Here is a 19460-nt window from a genome sequence, read left to right on the forward strand (position 1 = left end):
TTTTCTGGATTTTGTGAAAAAGCATGCAGCTTGAGGAATTTTCTTTGATTCGACAATAATTCTGGGGCATGGGGACTGATTTTCAGAATTGACTAAAACCAGCTGAGATCTAAAAAGCAACCCTTTTCAGTTGGAGGACCTGTCTGTTTAGTCTTGGAGCTTGTGTGACCTTGGGGACAATGATCTGCTATAGCGTAAGAACAGTTTTAGAATGTAATAGTTTTTCATTTGTATCAACCAAGGAAATGCAGAAATAAGGACTGGGTACTTTAATTTGCTGCTAAATGAAAAGCAGGCTTGGCTTTATTCATGTCACTGTTAAAAACTAAATAATAAAGTATTCACACCAAGCGTGAATTTTTTTTTTTGCCAGCAAAAGTTAAAACATCAAAGAAACCTCTTTCAAATACTAACAAATTTACTTACAAACACCTATATTTATTATTTCATAAATAGGCGCAACAGATTCCATAAAAAAAGATTAAATACAGACACAGTATGAAGAAACCATAACACAGAGCCACATGTAAAGGTTATAATTTAGCTGTTTCCAATCTGTTTCTGCATCTAATAAAATATCAGGTAAGCATTTGGCAGTTTTATACATAAAAGGACTTAAATGACATTTACTAACCATTACACAAAAAGTGATACAAAAAAGCATTTTTTTTCTGCAGTACAAAATAAATGTGTTTGCGCTTCCCTTAACACTAACTTCTTTTTGTCTGATCAATGAGACAATGCCAATTTGCTTTTAAATTAAAATCATTTGGGAATACCTTTTTTTCAAATATTTTGAAAATATAGAACTATTAGTTGTTTTTAAAAATGAAGTAAAAATATGAATGTTTGCCAATTTAACCCCTATTGTGAAACCAATAAACTGGAATGAGCCAGTTTCAAATTACAATTTAGCTACAAAAACATTCACATTTTATACTCTAGGAGAGTGTAACATAGATGCTATTTACAAACTTGCTATGACTGCTACATCAAGCCATTTAAAAAGTCTTTAGTAGTTTCATATAAACACCCATTATGAAAACCAATGGAAAATCCAGGACTTTTATCCGAGACATCTACAGTTGCTAAGGCAGTTACTAGAGCGTAGCACTTCACAGCAAAAAAAAAAAGAAAAAAAAAAAAAGAAAAAAACAAAAAAACCCATAAAATCTGAATGGTCCAAATTTTCTTCAGGGAAGAAGAAAAACAATGTCCATCAAAGATTAAAAAAATAATAAAGAAGCATGACTATTTCTTCCAGAGTGGGTGACCCACAAGCTCAAATGGTCCTAAGTGCTTAGCAACTTGCATTTTCTAACAAAATGGAGAACGGCCTTGATTGCACAAAGCAATCCACGGGTGGAGCCACTTCCCTGAATTCTCAGCGGAAAGGAGAGGTGTCCAGATTTTCAGGTAAGGTACAGTGCTTTGTCCCTCTGCATGCCCCTGGATGGAGAGAAAGCAGACAGCGGTTACCAGACAACCGGTGCCGTGGGTGACAATGGCGGGTGGGTGACTTGCAAGGATTTGTTGTAGCCTGAGGGATGGTGGATGTGTTGTGGCTCGAGAAGGGGCCACAAGTTAACCTGCAAGTACTGCAGATTATCATCTGCTGTTCGCGTTCTAGGAAGGGCAGAAGGATGGCCTCAACGTTCTGAGGTGTCTTGCCCTTCCAAGGGCTTGGAACTATCCCGGATCACGTTTTCCAAAGCCGGAAGGAGAGAGATCTAGGGAGCCGAGGAGGACAAGCATGCTATGTGTGAGGAGCACCACCAGGTGGCGATGGCCGGCCGCTTACCCACTACTGCAGTAGTCGCTATTCCAGTCCACCGGCTGCGGCGCAGGGTTTCTGCACCCCGAACGCACGTATTCCATTGCTTGGGTGACAACTTGTGCGGCGGTGGAAGTGGGATTGATAATCGTCTGATAGTCAGGCTGAAGAGTAAATCCCTGAAAGGAAACACGAGTCCACACATCAGAATCGCAGTGCCCTTCGAAGAACTCCACCACCTAAATGTTTACCCACTCCTTCTCTGCCAATACACGGGGCCTTGTTGGCTTCTGTCTCTGCGAGGACAAGTCTACACCAAGGGCCAAGAAAGCGTCAGGGTAGCCAAGGATCGCCTTCCACCCGACTCCTCTTACCTTTCCTCCGTTTCACCGTGTGTCCGAAAACCTTTCATTATACTCTTGAGCATTTAAAGTGAATTGAGAAACAGTGTCGAAGATAGAGAAGCCAACTCAATCAGAACAAAGAGACAAGAGGGCCCCACGAGCTCCAAGTGTATGTTTTCGCTGAAGTCTAGGTAAGTATTAATGGTTAAGCTGCAGAATATGCAACAGAATCTATTTTTGAAGGATCCAGGCAGCAGGTGGCTGAGTGTTTTATTAGACTACACCTATTCACATATTGTTCTCAAAACCCTCTTTCTTCATTCAGTCACAAAGGGGCCATCTGCTTCTTCTTTTATTTGTATTTCTCTCCCAGCTAAAAAATTTCAACCAAAGCTTTGTAACAGTTGTTGGACTACTATCAGGGAAGAGCCGCAAAAGAGCTCACCCTTAGAAGGCACCGGTGAAGGGAGGGGAGTGTAAGAGCAAATATTTTTTAATTGAAAAGTCTATTAACTGACAAACAAGAATCAGACTCCAGGAAGATTCTTTTAACTCACTAGTCTGATGAAGTGTTGACTTTTACTCCTAGCAAAGTGATTAAAAATTCAAGGACAAAAATCTCAGAAGTACATAGCTGTATCTGCTAAACAAAAAGCATTCTATGTTAAGATTTATTTTTAGCTTATTTAGTGAATTTAAGAGCAGCATAAGCAGGCTTTGCCGGAAATGACCTAAAAGGCAACTTAATTAGTCTCATGGCTGACTGCCGCAGAGCCTATCCATGGGTGTGAACCACTGAGAAATCGAGATTTCAAAATGGACCCTTCTCTCTTGACCTAGCTTTTGAAGGCATGATAGTGCTGAGTTTGACTTTTTGAAAACTAGGCTGCCTGATCAGAGAGTTGACTTTTGTAACTGAAGAGATTTCCTCAAACTCTGATGCCTGTTTTGGGGTCCCCTTGTAAAGACTCAAAGATATCAACTGTCCAATGTCCTCAGGTCTCAATGTTGGCTTTAAGATACTAATTCCTTTTCCATTCAGTGATAAGGGCTCCAAGACAATGTCACACACACTGCCACCCAAGCTGTGAGGAAAGGAAAAACTCTGTTTGGAAGCAAATCATTGAAAAGGAGAGCTCTGAGCCTGATTGGTTATTTGACCTCGCACAGATGAACAGGAATAGAACATTTCCTAAATGAAGAGCTAGCTTGTGAGGATTGGGTGTATCTGTGCAGACACCACGTGCCGCTCAAGCCCTAAATGTCTTCTTTTTTTTTTTTTTTTGACAGGCAGAGTGGACAGTGAGAGAGAGAGACAGAAAGAAAGGTCTTCCTTTTCCATTGGTTCACCCCTCAATGGCCGCTGTGGCTGGTGCACTGCGCCGATTGGAAGCCAGGAGCCAGGAGCTTCTCCTGGTCTCCCATGCGGGTGCAGGGCCCAAGGACCTGGGCCATCCTCCACTGCACTCCAGGGCCACAGCAGAGAGCTGGACTGGAAGAGGGGCAACCAGGACAGAATCTGGAGCCCTGACTAGGACTAGAACCTGGTGTGCCGGCACCACAGGCAGAGCATTAGCCTATTGAGCCGCGGGCACCGGCCCCTAAATGTCTTCTTCCAAGTGGGAAGGTGAAAGTTGGAGGTGGAACTGCAGTGTGGGTGTTCACCAGGAGTCCCACCAGCTTCAGGGACATGTCTTCATTTCACTGTGTCCTCTGAAGAGGCTGGCTCCCTCCACTTTTCTCCCAGTGTCTAGAGTGAGGCTGGGAGAGGGAACAGAAAACTCCTGGAGGCAGGAGCCTCGTGTTGACTGTCTTAGCTCAGAGCCTGTCCCTTGTTAGGGCTGAGGTCCCAGCGTTTGAAGTGCATAATGGACATTCTCAGGGCTTCGTCTGCAGTAGTAGCTCAATAAATCATGTTTTTCAATAAATAAAGCTTAAAACAGTGTAGTCGATGCTACTGGTGGAAAGACACAGGGTGCAGAAATGTGTAAATGCCAGGGGTTGTTTCTATGCTGTTATTGTAAAGTTCTCCATATTGAATTTTTGCACAATCAACAAAGTGTAACCTGAAAGTAAGCCAGTCTCAAGAAAAAGAGTAGTCAAAATATCTGGACTTAACTGAAGGCATGGAAACACATGAAGACACAAAAACAAATAAGTGAAATAGAACCTCTACCAGTAAAAAAAGAATTCACACCCCCAACACAAATAAGCAGAAACCATCATTGTCTTTTTCCATTCAATAAAGCTAGTTTCTTGGGTTGGGTAGGAGAATATCAGTTTAAGATAAAACGAGTGACTTCAGTTTATAAAATCAAAATTACTGTGCTATCTGCAAAGGGCAAAGTTCAAAAATGCAGCAAAATTTCTGAGGATCACCAATATTAAACAACCAAAGTCCAAGACCAAAAAATATACAAGCAAAGCAAGCAGAGCCTGAAGGAGCATTATTTCACATTATCCCACTTGCTTTCAATTTAGAAAATGAGACATTCCTCTAACACTACATAAAGAGATGCTGAGGTCAGACGTGGGGCTAAGTACATTTTTATTATTGATGTAAACATGGAACAACAATGATGATATACTCTATTTTTTTTTTTTGAAAAATGTTTGCTTAGCAGTCTAATTAAACAAGACTGAATATTTAGCATTTTAATGCTCAGGAGAAAAATCACCAACTGTTTTGTAGCATGCCTGGAATTTTAAATTTCATTTTCTGGTGCCAGATTGAAATAAAAATAGGAAACATGATAAAGATTAATTTGATGTCAGAAGGGACATTTGCTCTTTAATTAGATTTCTGTAGCCCTAGCAGTTTTGTTTTGCCACCATAGCAAGTCCGAAAAAGCCTGCAGCACAGCCAACCAGTGATCTTCATATCCACACTTTACTGGGAACTAATTTCATTTCCTGCCTGTCTGGAGAGGTGTTTTCAACAGGCATCAATGTTTTTGTCTTCACGACTGATTTATTCATCAATCTCAATGTGATTTTTTTAAACCCTTAAATTACACCCAAATCCTAAAGCAGCTGTTTATTACACACGGAAATTGAAAATCTGTCTGTGTGATATCATACAAAGATTTTTTTCCTTAAGGTTATAAAGGAAGTTGACAGATATTAATGATTTTTTTTCTCTTGACCTCATTCGACAATACAGTGAGCAGGAAAAAGAAAGAAAACTGGATTAAAAAATGCAGGTCCATGGGTTCAGTGTATAAAATATTCTAGAAAAAAATGAAACTATTATTCCTGGTGAATTATCCAATCATTTTTGTAAGATACATTCATTTTTCCAAAAGCCAATAAAATTGCTAAAATAATACTGAAATATGAGACATTCTTTTAAAAATATGGTAACCATTAACTTTCTTCTCTCTCTCTCTCTTTTTTTTTTCTTTTCTGGTGTTGGAGGATGTGAGCATGGCCCCCACACAAGGAAGCAAACATCTGTGGGAAAAAGTGGTTTGGATGATGAATCAGATCAAATTTTACTCACCACTTGAGCCTAAATCTACAGGCTAAAAATTCACTAATGACTTGAATGTTGGCCCCCATGGACTGTTGTGATTGCAGTAAATTAAGTGACATCCTGGGGTGATGGACTCCTTGGTCCTGATTTTAGGATCATCCACTTACTGGGGCTGCCATTCCCTTTAGCCTACAAGTCTGTCCTTTAATTACCTGCCCAAGTCTGTCCTTGTTGCCCACCACTGCCCCTTCGTTCACCTGTTCCCCTCCTGCCCATCTCCTGAGCAAGCCACACTCTTCCCTTTGGTTTTCCCAGCCCAGAGCCTCTGTCCCCTCTCTCCTCCCTGCTTTCCATCCTTCCTGGCTTTGTGCCAGCTCTTCAGAGGAGCCTCCTTGTCTATTCCAGCTCAAGACTCTGCACTTCATCCATGCCCCTTACCGTCTGTCTCCCTGTTCATTTTTTTTTCACAACATCTTCACTTGTTTATCCTCTTGTCACCCCACTCCTCAATGACAAAAGCGTAGGAAGCTCATTACCTGTTTTCATTTGTCACTTAATTTCCAGAGCCTGGAGAGTGGCTGCCTGGCACACAGAAGGGACTCAATGTTTTTTGAATCAATCACTTTTTAAAAACTTTCAAGGAATTGGGGTTCTACAATTTAATCTGTGATTCCTTCTAACAGTTTAATACTTACACTGCTTATTTGTTTTTAATTGGTTCATTACTCAGCAATTTTTTATTGACTACCTGACATCATCAAGGCATTGTTCCAGGTGATTTTAGTCAATGTCATCTTTATAGTTATTTTCCTTCTATTTCAGGTTTACACTACTTGTCTTCCTCAAGAGTACCTTTTAACAAGTACATGGGAAATAGAATTAAAACATAAGTTCAGTGCAAGAAAATGTTCCTGAAAATGTGTATCTTTTTTTTTTTTTTGGGACAGGCAGAGTGGACAGTGAGAGAGAGAGACAGAGAGAAAGGTCTTCCTTTTGCTGTTGGTTCACCCTCCAGTGGCCGCCATGGCTGGTGCGCTGTGGCCAGTGCACCGCGTTGATCCGAAGCCAGGAGCCAGGTGCTTCTCCTGGTCTCCCATGCAGGTGCAGGGCCCAAGGACTTGGGCCATCCTCCACTGCACTCCCGGGCCACAGCAGAGAGCTGGCCTGGAAGAGGAGCAACCAGGACAGAATCCGGCGCCCCGACCGGGACTAGAACCCGGTGTGCCGGCGCCACAAGGCTGAGGAAATGTGTATCATTAAAACAACTTATGCATGGGTTTTCAATTTTTGTTTGTGCCAAAATAAGCTTATATTTTTCCATAAACTTTTTGAAGAAGTTACACTCATATTATTAATGTAAATTGAAATCAGTCCTACCAGCTCAGTAAAATGAATTTCTGAGATACATGAAAAGACCTGACTTAATGACTGATAAATAACTTGCCCAGTGGAATCTTTTTTTTTTTTTTTTTTTTTTTTGCTGCTTGGTTAAGACTCTGTATGAAAAGACACATCTCTTGAATTTGTACCTGTGATTTTATGTAATTCGGAACTATCTGAAAGCCCTTCAGGAACCAGCCACTTCACCCAAGGTGTGGTAGCACAAGTAGACAATGGAACTCTGCCTGGAGGAGGAATCAGGACAGAGCTCCAGCCCCAGCTCACTGAGCGGACTGCACCTTGTGCTGCACTGTGGGTGACACAAGCGTCCTCAGCAACCCACCCAACTGAAAGTGCTGTCCCCCCAATTGCTCATTCTTCATGCAAACACTATTGGTTTGTTAAAATGTTAGGACGCCCATGAGCGTCTTCCTCCTTGTGAGCTGTGTCTAATAAGAAGAGTGGACGTTTGACCCTGAGAATGACTCAGTCACACCATGAACAAGGCCGGATGATGGAAGTTGGCTTCACCTGTAGTCTCCTTTCCTAGCGAGTCAACAAGCCGGTAAGGAACTCCCCATTACTTTATCAATGTCCTTGGTTTGAGCCATGATAGACTCCAGGAAGGAACTGCGCTCCTTTGCTATCTATAAAAACTTTGGTTTTAGAACTAACTGGAGTTTAAAGAAGCTCCCCGTTCTGAGGGGAAACAGCTTTTCTAACATGGAACAACTAATAAGTTACAATATGACTGGCAGCAAGAGGCAGCCAGCCTAATCTTGAAGACTCTGGGCTCTGGTTTCTAAACAGATCTGAGTTTGAATTCCAGCTCCAATCTTTGGGGTGTGATGCTTAACTCTGTTAAGCATTAGTTTCCTCATCTGTAAAATGAGGACATTGCTAATGCCTGCATCCTTAAGTTTTTAGAAAATTAAAGATGTGAGAGTGGATTAGGGCATTGGGTTTGCTATTGTCTGCTCTAGAAAGTCTTTCTATAATAATATTCATGATGAATTTGGGATGTTACATATTTGATTCTTCTTTCTGCTTCCCTTCCCATTATCTTTGCCCAGTTTACCTATAGCCTCAGATTCTACTGAGGACTATACATAAAATAAGAAGGCTGTATTTCCATACTTCCATAGAGCTCTGAGAACAGCAGAATAATTGGATTACATTGATAGTATAATAGTATTGAAAAGACTTAACAGACTGACCTTGATATAATTTGTAGTTTTAACTCTCATTTATAGAAATTTTTCTTTCTTTCTTTATTTTCATTTTACTTGAAAGGCAGAGAGAGAGCTCTTCCACCTGTTGCTTCACTTCTCAAATGCCTGAAACCCAGTCAGGGCTGGGGTGGGCTGAAGCCAACAGCATGGAACTCCATTTGTGTCTTCCACATGGGTGGCAGGGGCCCAAGTACTTGAGCCATCACCAGCTGTCTGCCAGAGTACATATTAGCAGGAAGCTGGATCACAAGAGGAGTAGTCGGGACTCAGAATAGGCATGCTGTATGGGAAGCAGGCATCCCAAGCAGCAACTTAAGCTGTTGTGCCAAGTGCCCACTCCTACCTTCACTTATTTTTTAAACAAGATTTTAGAATTTTAGAGAACTCTATGTTCAATTTAGCTTATGTGAAAATTCTTCAAAAAGTTCATGAAAAATGCATATTATGAAAAATATGCATGGATTTAAAATTTATTTCCACCAAAATAAACTTGTCTTCTAATTCCATTTTCTAAGAATCTTTATCATTTGCTCCCAGTTTTCAAATTTTAACATTATTCCAAAGTCCAAAAGGAAAAATCTAATTTGAAAGAAAAGTTAAGCTAAGATTGACCACAAATGGTTTTAATAATCGGGGAGTGAGTAGGGAGGCTTCCAAACCTCCTGTGTTTTCCAATTTATGCAGTAGCCAGATAGCCATTTTTAAATAAACCTCTGGTTTAAAGGTTCACTTCTTTGGTCTTTCAGGGTTCCACCACATTTGGTATGAGATCTGATTCCATGTTGTAGCATTTATTGGATTCAACAGGTATACCAGTCAAACTTTCTCATTTATAAGCAATTTTTTTAAATTATAGAATTCTTTATTTCGATGATATCTGTAGCAGTACTTGGCATCTTAAAAATGACAAATGTTGGTTACTTATGACATAGAAAAGAACAAAGGAGGTAAGAAAGGTGAAGCTAAATAGTTAGCATCTGAATCAACCAGCAATTCTGAAAAGAATTTTCTGAAAAGAATTTATCAACAGTGGTGATGGCATCATGCTGCACAAACTCACCACTTGCCAAGTGTGTCTTGCTGAATGCAGGTATTTGTTGAGTATCTTCAATTTTCTCTCTCCATTTCAACAGAGGAACAGAAAACACAAATCCCCACCCCCCTGCCATTCTTTGCTGGATGAACAGACTCCCACCCAGCCAGCCAGCACTTCAGCAGAGGGGTGCCATGTCTAGGTGCAGAGCGGTAGCACTTACTTGCTGCATGGTAGGTGAATGTAAGGCAGACTGGACCTGCATGGGGAGCTGGTTCCCAATGGGCTGCTGCATGGCGAGTGTCTGGTGTTGCTGCATGTTGAGATGCTGGTGGAGAGGTGGGCTGATCTGGAGGGGAGGAGGGGGCGACACAGCCATGTTTGCTATAGAGACAGTCACTGGCATTTGGTTATTCGGCTTGGGTGCTATGCTCCTGGGGAGGCTTGGATGCATGGCGGTTAGATGAGGATTCATTCCTGGTTGTTGGTGATAGTGGGAACTTAGGTACAGAGCAGAGTGGGCCTGGCTGGGCCCATGGAACACTGAAGGCTTTGAATTGATCAGCTGAGGAGGTTGAGATGTCTTCACATCAACAGGTTCACTGTAGCTCTGCAGAAGGGAGAAACAAGCCAGGGTCAAGAGACAGACACATGGAGTGTTGATCTGGTGACACTTTGAAAGTCTACTCAAGAGCTCTCATGTGAACCAGCTTCCATTCCTGTTCTTGACTCTTCTTTTTTAAGAATTTCTATATTAATGTTCATAGCAGGACTTACAGAAAACCAAGCTTATTCCTTTTCAAATCATCTACAACCACATTTTATTTTTTTGCCTAAAGCTAAACTATATCTTGGTGACTTTTCTCATCATCCTAACCAAGGCAAAAAGGTAGGGGATAGGACAGATGCCTTCATTGCCCTAATGGGGAATACCAGTGTAGTTCACTTTGAAAATGATTCAGTTATAGACTTCCTCTATTGGTTATATATTTCATTTGTGTTTCTCCTTTTTATCTTCCAAAGAGCATTGACCTAGGTATTTGCACAAAGAAAACAAAGCTCGTTGATGGAAGTGGTAACAGTTGAAAAGAGTCCTAAAATACCTTTCCGAAGTCCTACAAAACTGCATTGGTACATTTTTCCAAGTAACCATAGAACTCAGCTTGATTTTTGAAAAAAGTTAGTGATGAATTGATCCCCCTTAATGAAGTGGATAAAAATAATCTCTCTTAGAAATTTTAGACTATCATAAATTAATATAATCTTACTGTAATTTTTTTCCACACCTTCATCTGGTCGTTTCCTAATAACCTTTTAATTGACTTAAAAACTAGACATTTCAGTGGAAACTGAAAAGAATCAAGAATTAATCTGGAGGCATTTCCTCTTGGGCATGAACCTACTTCCTATGTTGGTGGAAAGGAAGAAATGGATACAACAAATGGTGAAAAGTAAAACCTACTACAGAGAAAAAACATGAAAATGTCCTTCTAGAAATCAAAGTCACTTTGTCAAAGCCAGGTCCTGAGGCTGTATATATACCCTAATTGTGTGACCTTGATGTCACCCTTAGATGCCAATTCCAAGGAAGTGGCTTGTTCACTCAGCACTGCAGGGTCCTCCCTGCCTCTGAGGTTTCCCTAGATGCTCTTGCTTTGTCCACGCCACCAGCTGTCTACTCAGATGCTTAGGAGGTGGGTTTTTCACAAACAATGCTGTACCGCTCAAACCAGCCAGGTCCACAATCACACGTAAGCCCACCATACTGTCAGGGACATAGCACGTTTGTCCTCAGGAATATAGGGAAATGAAGCAAAAGCCACAATAACAATGATGCTGGCTCAGGGGCATCTGGGCAGCGTGTACAGAGATGCAGAAAGGACACACCTGACACCTCTTAAGCTATCCCAAGTCCTGGTAACCTGGGGTCTTGTGAGAGTCTGCATGCTCCATGCAGAGCACAGTCGGGTGTACGCACAGAATCCTCTGAGGTGGTCCCTCTGAGGACCCTCATTAGGTTACTTCTCTCCATGTCACTATTGGTGACAGGAGACATGAGCACATGTTTAGACTCTAGTCTAAGAGAGGAAGCTTGAGACCAAAGAAGCTTCATTAACTGTAGGTCCTAAGAAGTGCTTTCAATTAAAATGAAACAAAAGCAGTTTTAAGTAGGGGGCTTTTTTTTTTCCACTTTCATTTTAAAATTCTTATTGTTGATGTGCAAAATACTTAACAATTCAAGGAAATGGTCAACACAGGCTGTGTAAACAGTGACTATTTTCATATCAGAATAACATGAACTGCAATTGATGGGATTCAAAATTCATTCCATATATGCCAAGACTATGTGTTTATTGTGTATGTTTAAGTCATCTGGGAAAATATTTTATTGTGTTTGTATTCTCTCTTTTTTAGTCTCTGGCAGCAGGCTTGATTTCATGTTTAGTCGTAGGCTGTATCAACTTAGCACCAGAAAGAAATTACACCTATAAAAATTAATATATATATGGGTGAATCTCTATTTTTTGCTTTACAGTTGTTTTTAAGTGAAAAAGAATAAAAATCATTCACATTTTCCATATGGTCAAAACTATGAAATACACGTAATTATAAAAGTGTTTTCACTTTCTATTTTTAGGTACCTTATTACTAGATAATAAGGTGACTACTTGCCACAGAAATAAAAACGTCAAGTTCAAAATAAATAATGAATCCAACTTCCTTGACTTCTACTTGTTAAGTAATAGTATGTGATCTGCCATATAGATATATGATAGGTAGATGGACAAGTATAGAGAGATAGACATACAAATTTACATAAATAAATAGATAGCTATCTATTTTGAGATACTTTATTACCAACTAGTAAATAAAGTCTCTCTTTGCTCATGGGTAATCATACACAAAACACTTTCTTCATCCAGCTATTTATTTGTCTCATCATTTCCATACCAAAGGATGTACAGATCAGTGCTACTAAACCTATTTTAAAATAATATAAATACTATTGGCAAACTCAAATTAAAAGATCTCTAAAGATAAGAGTTCAGACAACACATTATTATATCACAGAGGCTGGAAGAATTCTGGGAAGTTACAGTTTTCTTTCCTTTCTAAATTTGTTGAACGTGGTAAGCAAGATAGCATGTCCTGCCCTGTGCATATGCATGGCATGTTCTCCAATAAGACTACTCTCTCCTTGTGTTTTCTTTTCATGATGATGTCATGAGTCATCAAAGAAGGGATCATATTTTATGGCAAGGACTTAAAACTCCATAGTCTGTGTATTTGGCACCTTGCAAAGTACACAGAGAATGAACATATGCTTGTTGAATGAGGCAATGGCTAAGCTTGAACAATACTCCCTTTGGTCATGTTACCATTCCTGAGACCTCTCGAGAAGACAAGCCATTCCTCTTCCCAAGGAGTAAGGGAGGATAGGAAGGCTTGGAAAACCCAGGGAATATTAGAGCAAGCTTCCCCACTCTCTGCTCTGCTCACAGCATGAACTACACCCTTCCTGAAGTGATGAGAAATGACAGCCTGGGTAGGTATTCTACCCTTTATTCCTCACTAGCTCTTGGGCGAATGGCACCAGTGGAGGAGCTTGCTGTGTTCTACCCAGACTTTGGGAATTTGTGTCTTTATGTAAAGGTCCACCCATTTAAGACTGGGAAAACCTTGTGTTTGCCTTAGCGGTTAGGCCACCTGCATCCCACATCAGAGTAGCTGAATTGGATACCTGACTCTGGCTCCTGATTCCAGCATCCTGCTAATGCAGACCTTGGCAGGCAGTGGTGATGGCCCAGGTGATTGGTTTTCTGCCTCTCAAGTGTGACACCTGAATTGAGTTTCTGGCTCCCAACTTCAGACTTGGCAAATCCCTGGCCCTTGTGGGTATATGGGGAGTGAACCAATGGATAACAGTTCTCATTTCCTCTGAAATAAATTTTAAAATTAAAAAATACTTTAAAAAATCTGCTTCTAGCTTTATTTCTAATTAATTATTAATCAGGCTAACACAGTGGGTCATGTAGTAATTACAGAGATGTTCTATAGTTTTGGAAGACAGGTAGAATAAATTCATTTTAGCACCAAATTGCAAAGAATTCATAATCTAATCAAGTGGAAATGTGGAGAAATCATAAGGTTAATATCTCCCACTATCATTTTCTTCCAATTAAATTATGAAAGCAAGGCTACAATTTGGCAACCAATTACGCTGCATATGAATATCTCTAAACATACCCTCAGAAAATGGAACTATTTTTCCAGACCTAATAAATAATGCAAATTTATTTTTACTTTTAAAAATATTAACCACCTGTAAATAAAATTGCCTTTTGTTTGTCACTTGATAAGTATGATTTAACCAGAGTATATACAGTGGAACATCAACCATTGAATCTTACAAAAAAATGTGTTTTTGCTGCTGTTTCCTCTCTGAGCATGTTCTCTTCTTATTTGCTTACAGACTGTGGATCCTAAAATATGTTTGCTCAAAGCAAAGAAGTCAGGTAGAGACAACTGAGACCCCTTGGGTCTTATCAATAGAGGCTTCTTGTGTCATATGCAAAAGGTACAAAGGGCACAACTCTGTGAGGCTTAAGATACTTCTTATTAACCAAGTTGTGGGTTATCTATGATAGTTTCAATCCCATTTACTTTGTATAATGATGATAATACTGCATAGTGCTTAAGTGTCCCCATTCCGGGATGATGTGTGATATAAAAATGAATGATGGGCAAAGCAATTGTTATTTAAAATAGTAAAGTATAAACACAAGACATAAAACTCAGTAGAATTAACAATACAAGAGTTGCTGAATCAAATCAAATTAATAGTCCATCTAATTTGATTCTTGTTTTCAGCCCTGACCAATACTTGATGCATTGGAAATTAAGCAAAATTTATGTATCCACTCAATTGTGCATTGTTACTTCTGGAAGGAAAATTCTTCCTGGTCCTTGCAGGTGATTAACTTATACCCTGAAGCATGAGATTTTATTATCTTTAAATCACAATCTGGGCTTATAGAGCTGCAAATTTTCTGTTAACAGTCGTAAAATGATCAATGATCCATTCCATTTGCAAATTTAGACTCAGTATTTCTCTCAATAGCTCTGCATGGTCTGAATTCTCTGTCTACCTCATCCAGTTGAAAAATAAGTTCTTTTATGTGTTTCAAATTTGCTACTTTTAAATTGAGCTGAGCATTTACAAAAACATCTACTTATTTATTTATATTCATTTGTGAGGCAGAGAGAGTGAGCGAGCTCCCATCTGCTGGTTAATGACCCAAATGGCTAGAACAGCCAGTATGGGGTGAGACCAAGCCAGGAACTGGGAACCCCATCCAGGTTTCCCACTTGGGTGGCAGGACCCAAGTACTGGACTCATCATCAGTTGCCTCCCAGTGTGAACATTAGCAGGGAGGTGGAGTTGAGAGTAGAGCTGGGACTGGACCCCAGGCATTCCAATACAGGATGTAGGGGCCTAAAGTGCAGTGTTAACTACTAGGCCAACATCTGACCCTCAATCAGCCATCTCTCTCTTTTTTTTTTTTTTTTTACTATTAATTATGGTAACAGAGCATTTTCTTAATTTAATTCAAAATTTAATATTGTTCTGCACTGTACATTAAAGCATAATAAAAAGGCTCATTGTTCTTTATAAGTCTTGGTACCTTAGTTTATGAACTGTTCCTTAGGGCAGAAACTAAATCTCATATTTGACCTTTGACATTGATGGCTTCTATTTAACAGTCTAGAACGTAGTCAGTCAAATACTGTGTCCCCTCAGGTGACACGTCTGAGAGGCTGTACTCTTATTTCAGTAATGCTGCTTTTACTGGGGACGTAGGAAACTTCCCTACTGGAATTCTCTTCAGAGCCTGTGGGACAGTCTTTTACATATCCTCAGACAACTCTTTGTCTCTCAATGGTGGATTTGATTTTTGGAAACAGCTAATAGTCACTTGAAGCCAAGTCTGTGGCTTATATCTGGGTGATGTTTGGGGAAAAGAATGAGGTGTGAAAACAATGTAACAAGATTGATTTTCTAGCGTGGCTCATAAACTTTTCCTGCAGTTCTAAAAGAGGAGTTTCAAAAAATCTTTTGAACTCTGGGAGCAATAATAAAGTAAGTTTGTAGCCTCCCAAAGTGACTACTTTGAATGTAATGCTCATTTTGGGAGTATAAATTCTGGTCTATGTGGTGAAATGAAACTAGCTCCATGGCTTTAAAGTTATACATTGTTTTCAGCATAATAATTTAGATCCATGTCTAGGAATTCCTGAGTCTATGGAAAAACTATATTTCCTTAAGCTTTATTTAATAGTCCAACCCCATATGACCTTCAATAGCATGTAAAACTGGTGAAGCCAGGAAGTTCTAACCTTCATAAAAGCATATATGAATATTGTTGGCAGCTTTCAAAAAGACCATTTCAAATAAGAAACCTGTGGAGATGCATGTGTTTTTGTTTATATCTAGATTCTTTTCAAATTTAAAAAATTATTTACTTATGTATTTTTTGAGGGACAGAGCCATGGAGGCTGGTGGAAAGAGACAGACAGACAGATAGACATAGAGAGATATCCCATCTGCTGTTTTGTTCTTCAAATGCCCCCAATGGCCAGGGCTGTGCCAGGCTGAAGCTGAGAACTGGGAATTCAATCCAGGTCATGACAGGACTCAACTACTTGAACTTTCACTGGTCCTTCCCAGAACCTGCATTAGAAGGAAGCTGGAGCTAGGAGTGGAACTAGGGATGAGCCAGCACTAGAAGCCACAGATTCCAATATGGGATGTAAGCACCTTCACTGGCATCTTAACCACCAGGAAAACTGTCTGCCGCTATATCCAGATCACTTGGCAGCTCATGACAAGAGCCTAGGGTGATTACTGATGCCATAAACAAGAGTGTCAATTTGTTAAGTCAACAACAGGAGTCACTGTGCACTTACTCCTCATGTAGGATCTCTGTCCTTAGTGTGCTGTACATTGAGATTTAATGCTATAACTAGTACTCAAACAGTATTTTTCACTTTATGTTTCTGTGTGGGAGCAAACTGTTGAAATCTTTACTTAATGTATGCTAAACTGATCTTCTGTATATAAAGAGAATCGAAAATGAATCTTGATGTGAATGGAAGGGGAGAGGGAGTGGGAGTGGGAGTGGGAAAGGGGAGGGTTGCAGGTGGGAGGGACGTTATGGGGGGGGAGGGGAGCCATTGTAATCCATAAGCTGTACTTTGGAAATTTATATTCATTAAATAAAAGTTAAAAAAAATGAAAAAAAAGAAATTTTAAAAATACAAAAAATGTATCTATGAGATGTAATTTTTTTATTTTTAATGTCATTTCTTTATAAAAGATTGATCCAGCTAAATTTTCATCAACATACCAATCTTTTCCTACTCCTTTCCATACCTACCAATAATACTAAAAATACTAATACCATTATACCAAAAATAATGAGTAATAACAACAATTACTTATATTTATTGTGTTCTTCCTTAATTCGGGATCTTGAACTATGCAGTTTATTTTTAAAAATTTTACTTTATTGTGGCAAGGGCAGTTAACATGAGAAGTATCCTCTCAACAGATTTTTGAGTGTATAATACTGACTTGAGGTACAATGTGGTGGAGCAGATCTACTGCTAATTTACCTGGTGTGGTATCCACTTCTCTCCCCACTCCTTGATCCTCTGAGTTTGACTGTTTTGTATGCCTCACAGAAGTGGAAGCATGCACTCCTTCTGTGACTCGCTGATTTCCTTTAGCATCATGTCTTCAAGTGAACCGGTAGTTCACACAGTTTTTATTCTATCCCCATGGAAACCCTATGATGTAGGTTTCAGTGTTTTCTCTGTTGAACACTTGAGTAACCGAATCTCAGGAAGAGGGAAACATGTTCCAGATCCCCATTTCGCCTTCAATGTGTGACTTTTCTGCCCTCTGAGGACTCTCCCTGTGTGATAATGGAGGCACTCTGAGGTCCTCAAACATGTGTCCTTTGATTCCACATGGAGTCACAGAGACTGAAGACATCTTGAAGACCTTCTGCAATCCTATTTAAAAACTTTGCTTCTGCTCTTACATTTCTCTGTGGAAATAGCTTCTCCTACAGCTCAAAAGTTTGACCATACCCCTTGTGCTGATTAAATTCCTGTGGTTGGAGATGGCACCTGTTTTCTTGTTCCATTGTCAAAGAAAGCAGGCAGTGTGCAGTCACTGTTCTATTCTAGATGCAACACCCATGTTGGGTGTGAGCGTTTCTAAGTCTGCTTTTTTTTTCTCATCTGAAATTCTTTCTCCATTGCTACTACCTTCTAGCTGCTTAGGACTGTTTCAACATTCCCTTTAAATTATACAACCTAAGACTCAGGTCTGACGAGCACTGTGCTTACAACACTCACAGCTCCTCCTGGAGCGTCTTGCAATGCTGCTATGCTCTTATGACAGAGAATGGCTGGTGCTGGGAAATCTGGTACTGGTTCTATGAGACCAGGGAAGCACCTGCCTAACTGTCACAACCTGACGCACAGCAGTGATTTCCAAACACTTTGCAGGTCCAAATTCTAAAGGGCTCTGGTCAGCCTCTGGTGGTAGGTATCTAGAAATGGGCCTACAGCCTACTGTTGGGATGATGATGGGAGGAATTGATATAAAATGTCTGGCATGGTGCCTGGCACCTTGAAGCTGTTCACTAGCAAGATGCAATTTGTATTTGTGTTACTTTTAGAAAAATATTAATATCCAGCTGAGAATGTGCAAGTATGGTCATTTTGAAGCACAAAGGTTGGGATTTACTTTTCACTTAGGACTTTTTGTTTTTTACATTTTGGGTAAATTCTAATTGTAATCAAGCCTGGAGTCATGTTAAGGACATGCTGGATAGCGTACATTTAAATGACAGAAGTAATAACTGAAAGGAGAGAAGCATTAATAATCCTATGACTCAGTTTCATAGATAGAGTCAGTGGTCACTGGCTATTTCTATTTTTGATTATGTTCTGAAGAAGCAGCTAATTTTAGAGTATAGCTTCAAACAATTTCAAGTATCATGAAAAATGTCCACTTGCAGCTGTCATATTCATCTTTGTCTCTCAGCACCTAGCCCTGAGCTTGACAAGGAACAGGTGTTTTGCAGCCCTGGACTGGATGCAGAGCACCTCCTGGAGTGGAAGCAGCGAGAGGATCTATTGGCCCAGGAGCAAAAAGCCTTATTTGGTGAAATGAATGCGCTGCATGGAAAATAAGTACCATAATATGTTGCCCTGGAGGTATAAATCAAAGGTGCCGGTAGGAACTTAAGAAAATGGATATGGTGCTCTGGCTCTGTTTCTCATGGACAAAAATGACCTTGGAAGAGAGAATAAATGTCAATGCTATGCCATGACTATGGGGCAGTGGATGTTTTAGGGCTATAGGTAAATGTACTGCTAGATGCATAAGCAGCATAGCCCAGAAGAAGGTCTGAAAACAGTGGAGGCCAACCTTGCCTTGGTCACTGGTTACCTGCAGGTTTCAGTGAAATTTTCATAATCAAGTCCACTTCAAGGGATAAGGCATGAACATTAAGGGAACTCATGAACTTAAAGTGATCTTTCAAATATAAATCCATGGGTCAGCTTTTGGCCTAGTATTTGACACTGACTAGGATGTTCACATCCCACATTGGTGTGCTTGTGTTCAATATTCAACTTGGCTCCTGGCTCCAGCTTTCTGGTAATATAGGCCCTGGGAAGTAGTGGTGGCAGCTTAAGTAATTGGACCCCTTCGTCTACATGGTTAGATTGGGATTGAATTCTAGGCTCCTGGTTTTGGCCAACCTGCCACTGAATCATTTGGGGAGTGAACCAGTGGATGGCAGTGTTTCTCTCTCTCTCTTTCTCTCTCTCTGCCTCTCAAATAAATAATAAAAGCAATTCCTTTTCATTTAAAAATATATAATCATATATTTTAAACAGATTTATTTATTCATTTGAAAGTCAGAGTTATAGGAAGAGGGAGATGGAGGGAGAGGGGAAAAAGGATTGGGAGAAGAAGGAGAGAGAGAGAGAGAGAAAGAGAGAGAGAGAATCTTCCATCCACTGGTTTACTCCCAAAATGGCTGCAATAGCTGGGGCTGGGCTATGTCAAAGCCAGGAGCCCAGAAATCCATCCAGGTCTCCCACTTGGGCCATCTTCTGCTGATTTTCCAAGGACATT

At 40.1% G+C, this 19460-nt stretch overlaps 1 protein-coding gene across 6 annotated transcripts in view; it reads right to left on the minus strand.

Annotated features, from left to right (window-relative positions):
* Positions 1–273: 273 nt before the first annotated feature.
* The window catches only part of TOX (thymocyte selection associated high mobility group box), a 333028-nt gene continuing 313841 nt past the window's right edge, over positions 274–19460 (minus strand). For all 6 annotated transcript variants that reach the window (XM_002710517.6, XM_089335279.1, XM_089335278.1 and 3 more), the window contains 3 exons: positions 9462–9848; positions 1802–1953; positions 274–1449 (listed from right to left, as the gene is read on the minus strand). In XM_002710517.6, the coding sequence (XP_002710563.1) occupies positions 1413–1449; positions 1802–1953; positions 9462–9848 (576 nt within the window). In that variant the 3' untranslated portion in view covers positions 274–1412. The remainder of the gene's footprint in view (positions 1450–1801; positions 1954–9461; positions 9849–19460) is intronic.

Source organism: Oryctolagus cuniculus, chromosome 6 (genome assembly GCF_051225735.1).
Source record: "Oryctolagus cuniculus isolate XC-2025 breed Fujian yellow rabbit chromosome 6, ASM5122573v1, whole genome shotgun sequence".
Lineage (NCBI taxonomy): Eukaryota > Metazoa > Chordata > Mammalia > Lagomorpha > Leporidae > Oryctolagus > Oryctolagus cuniculus.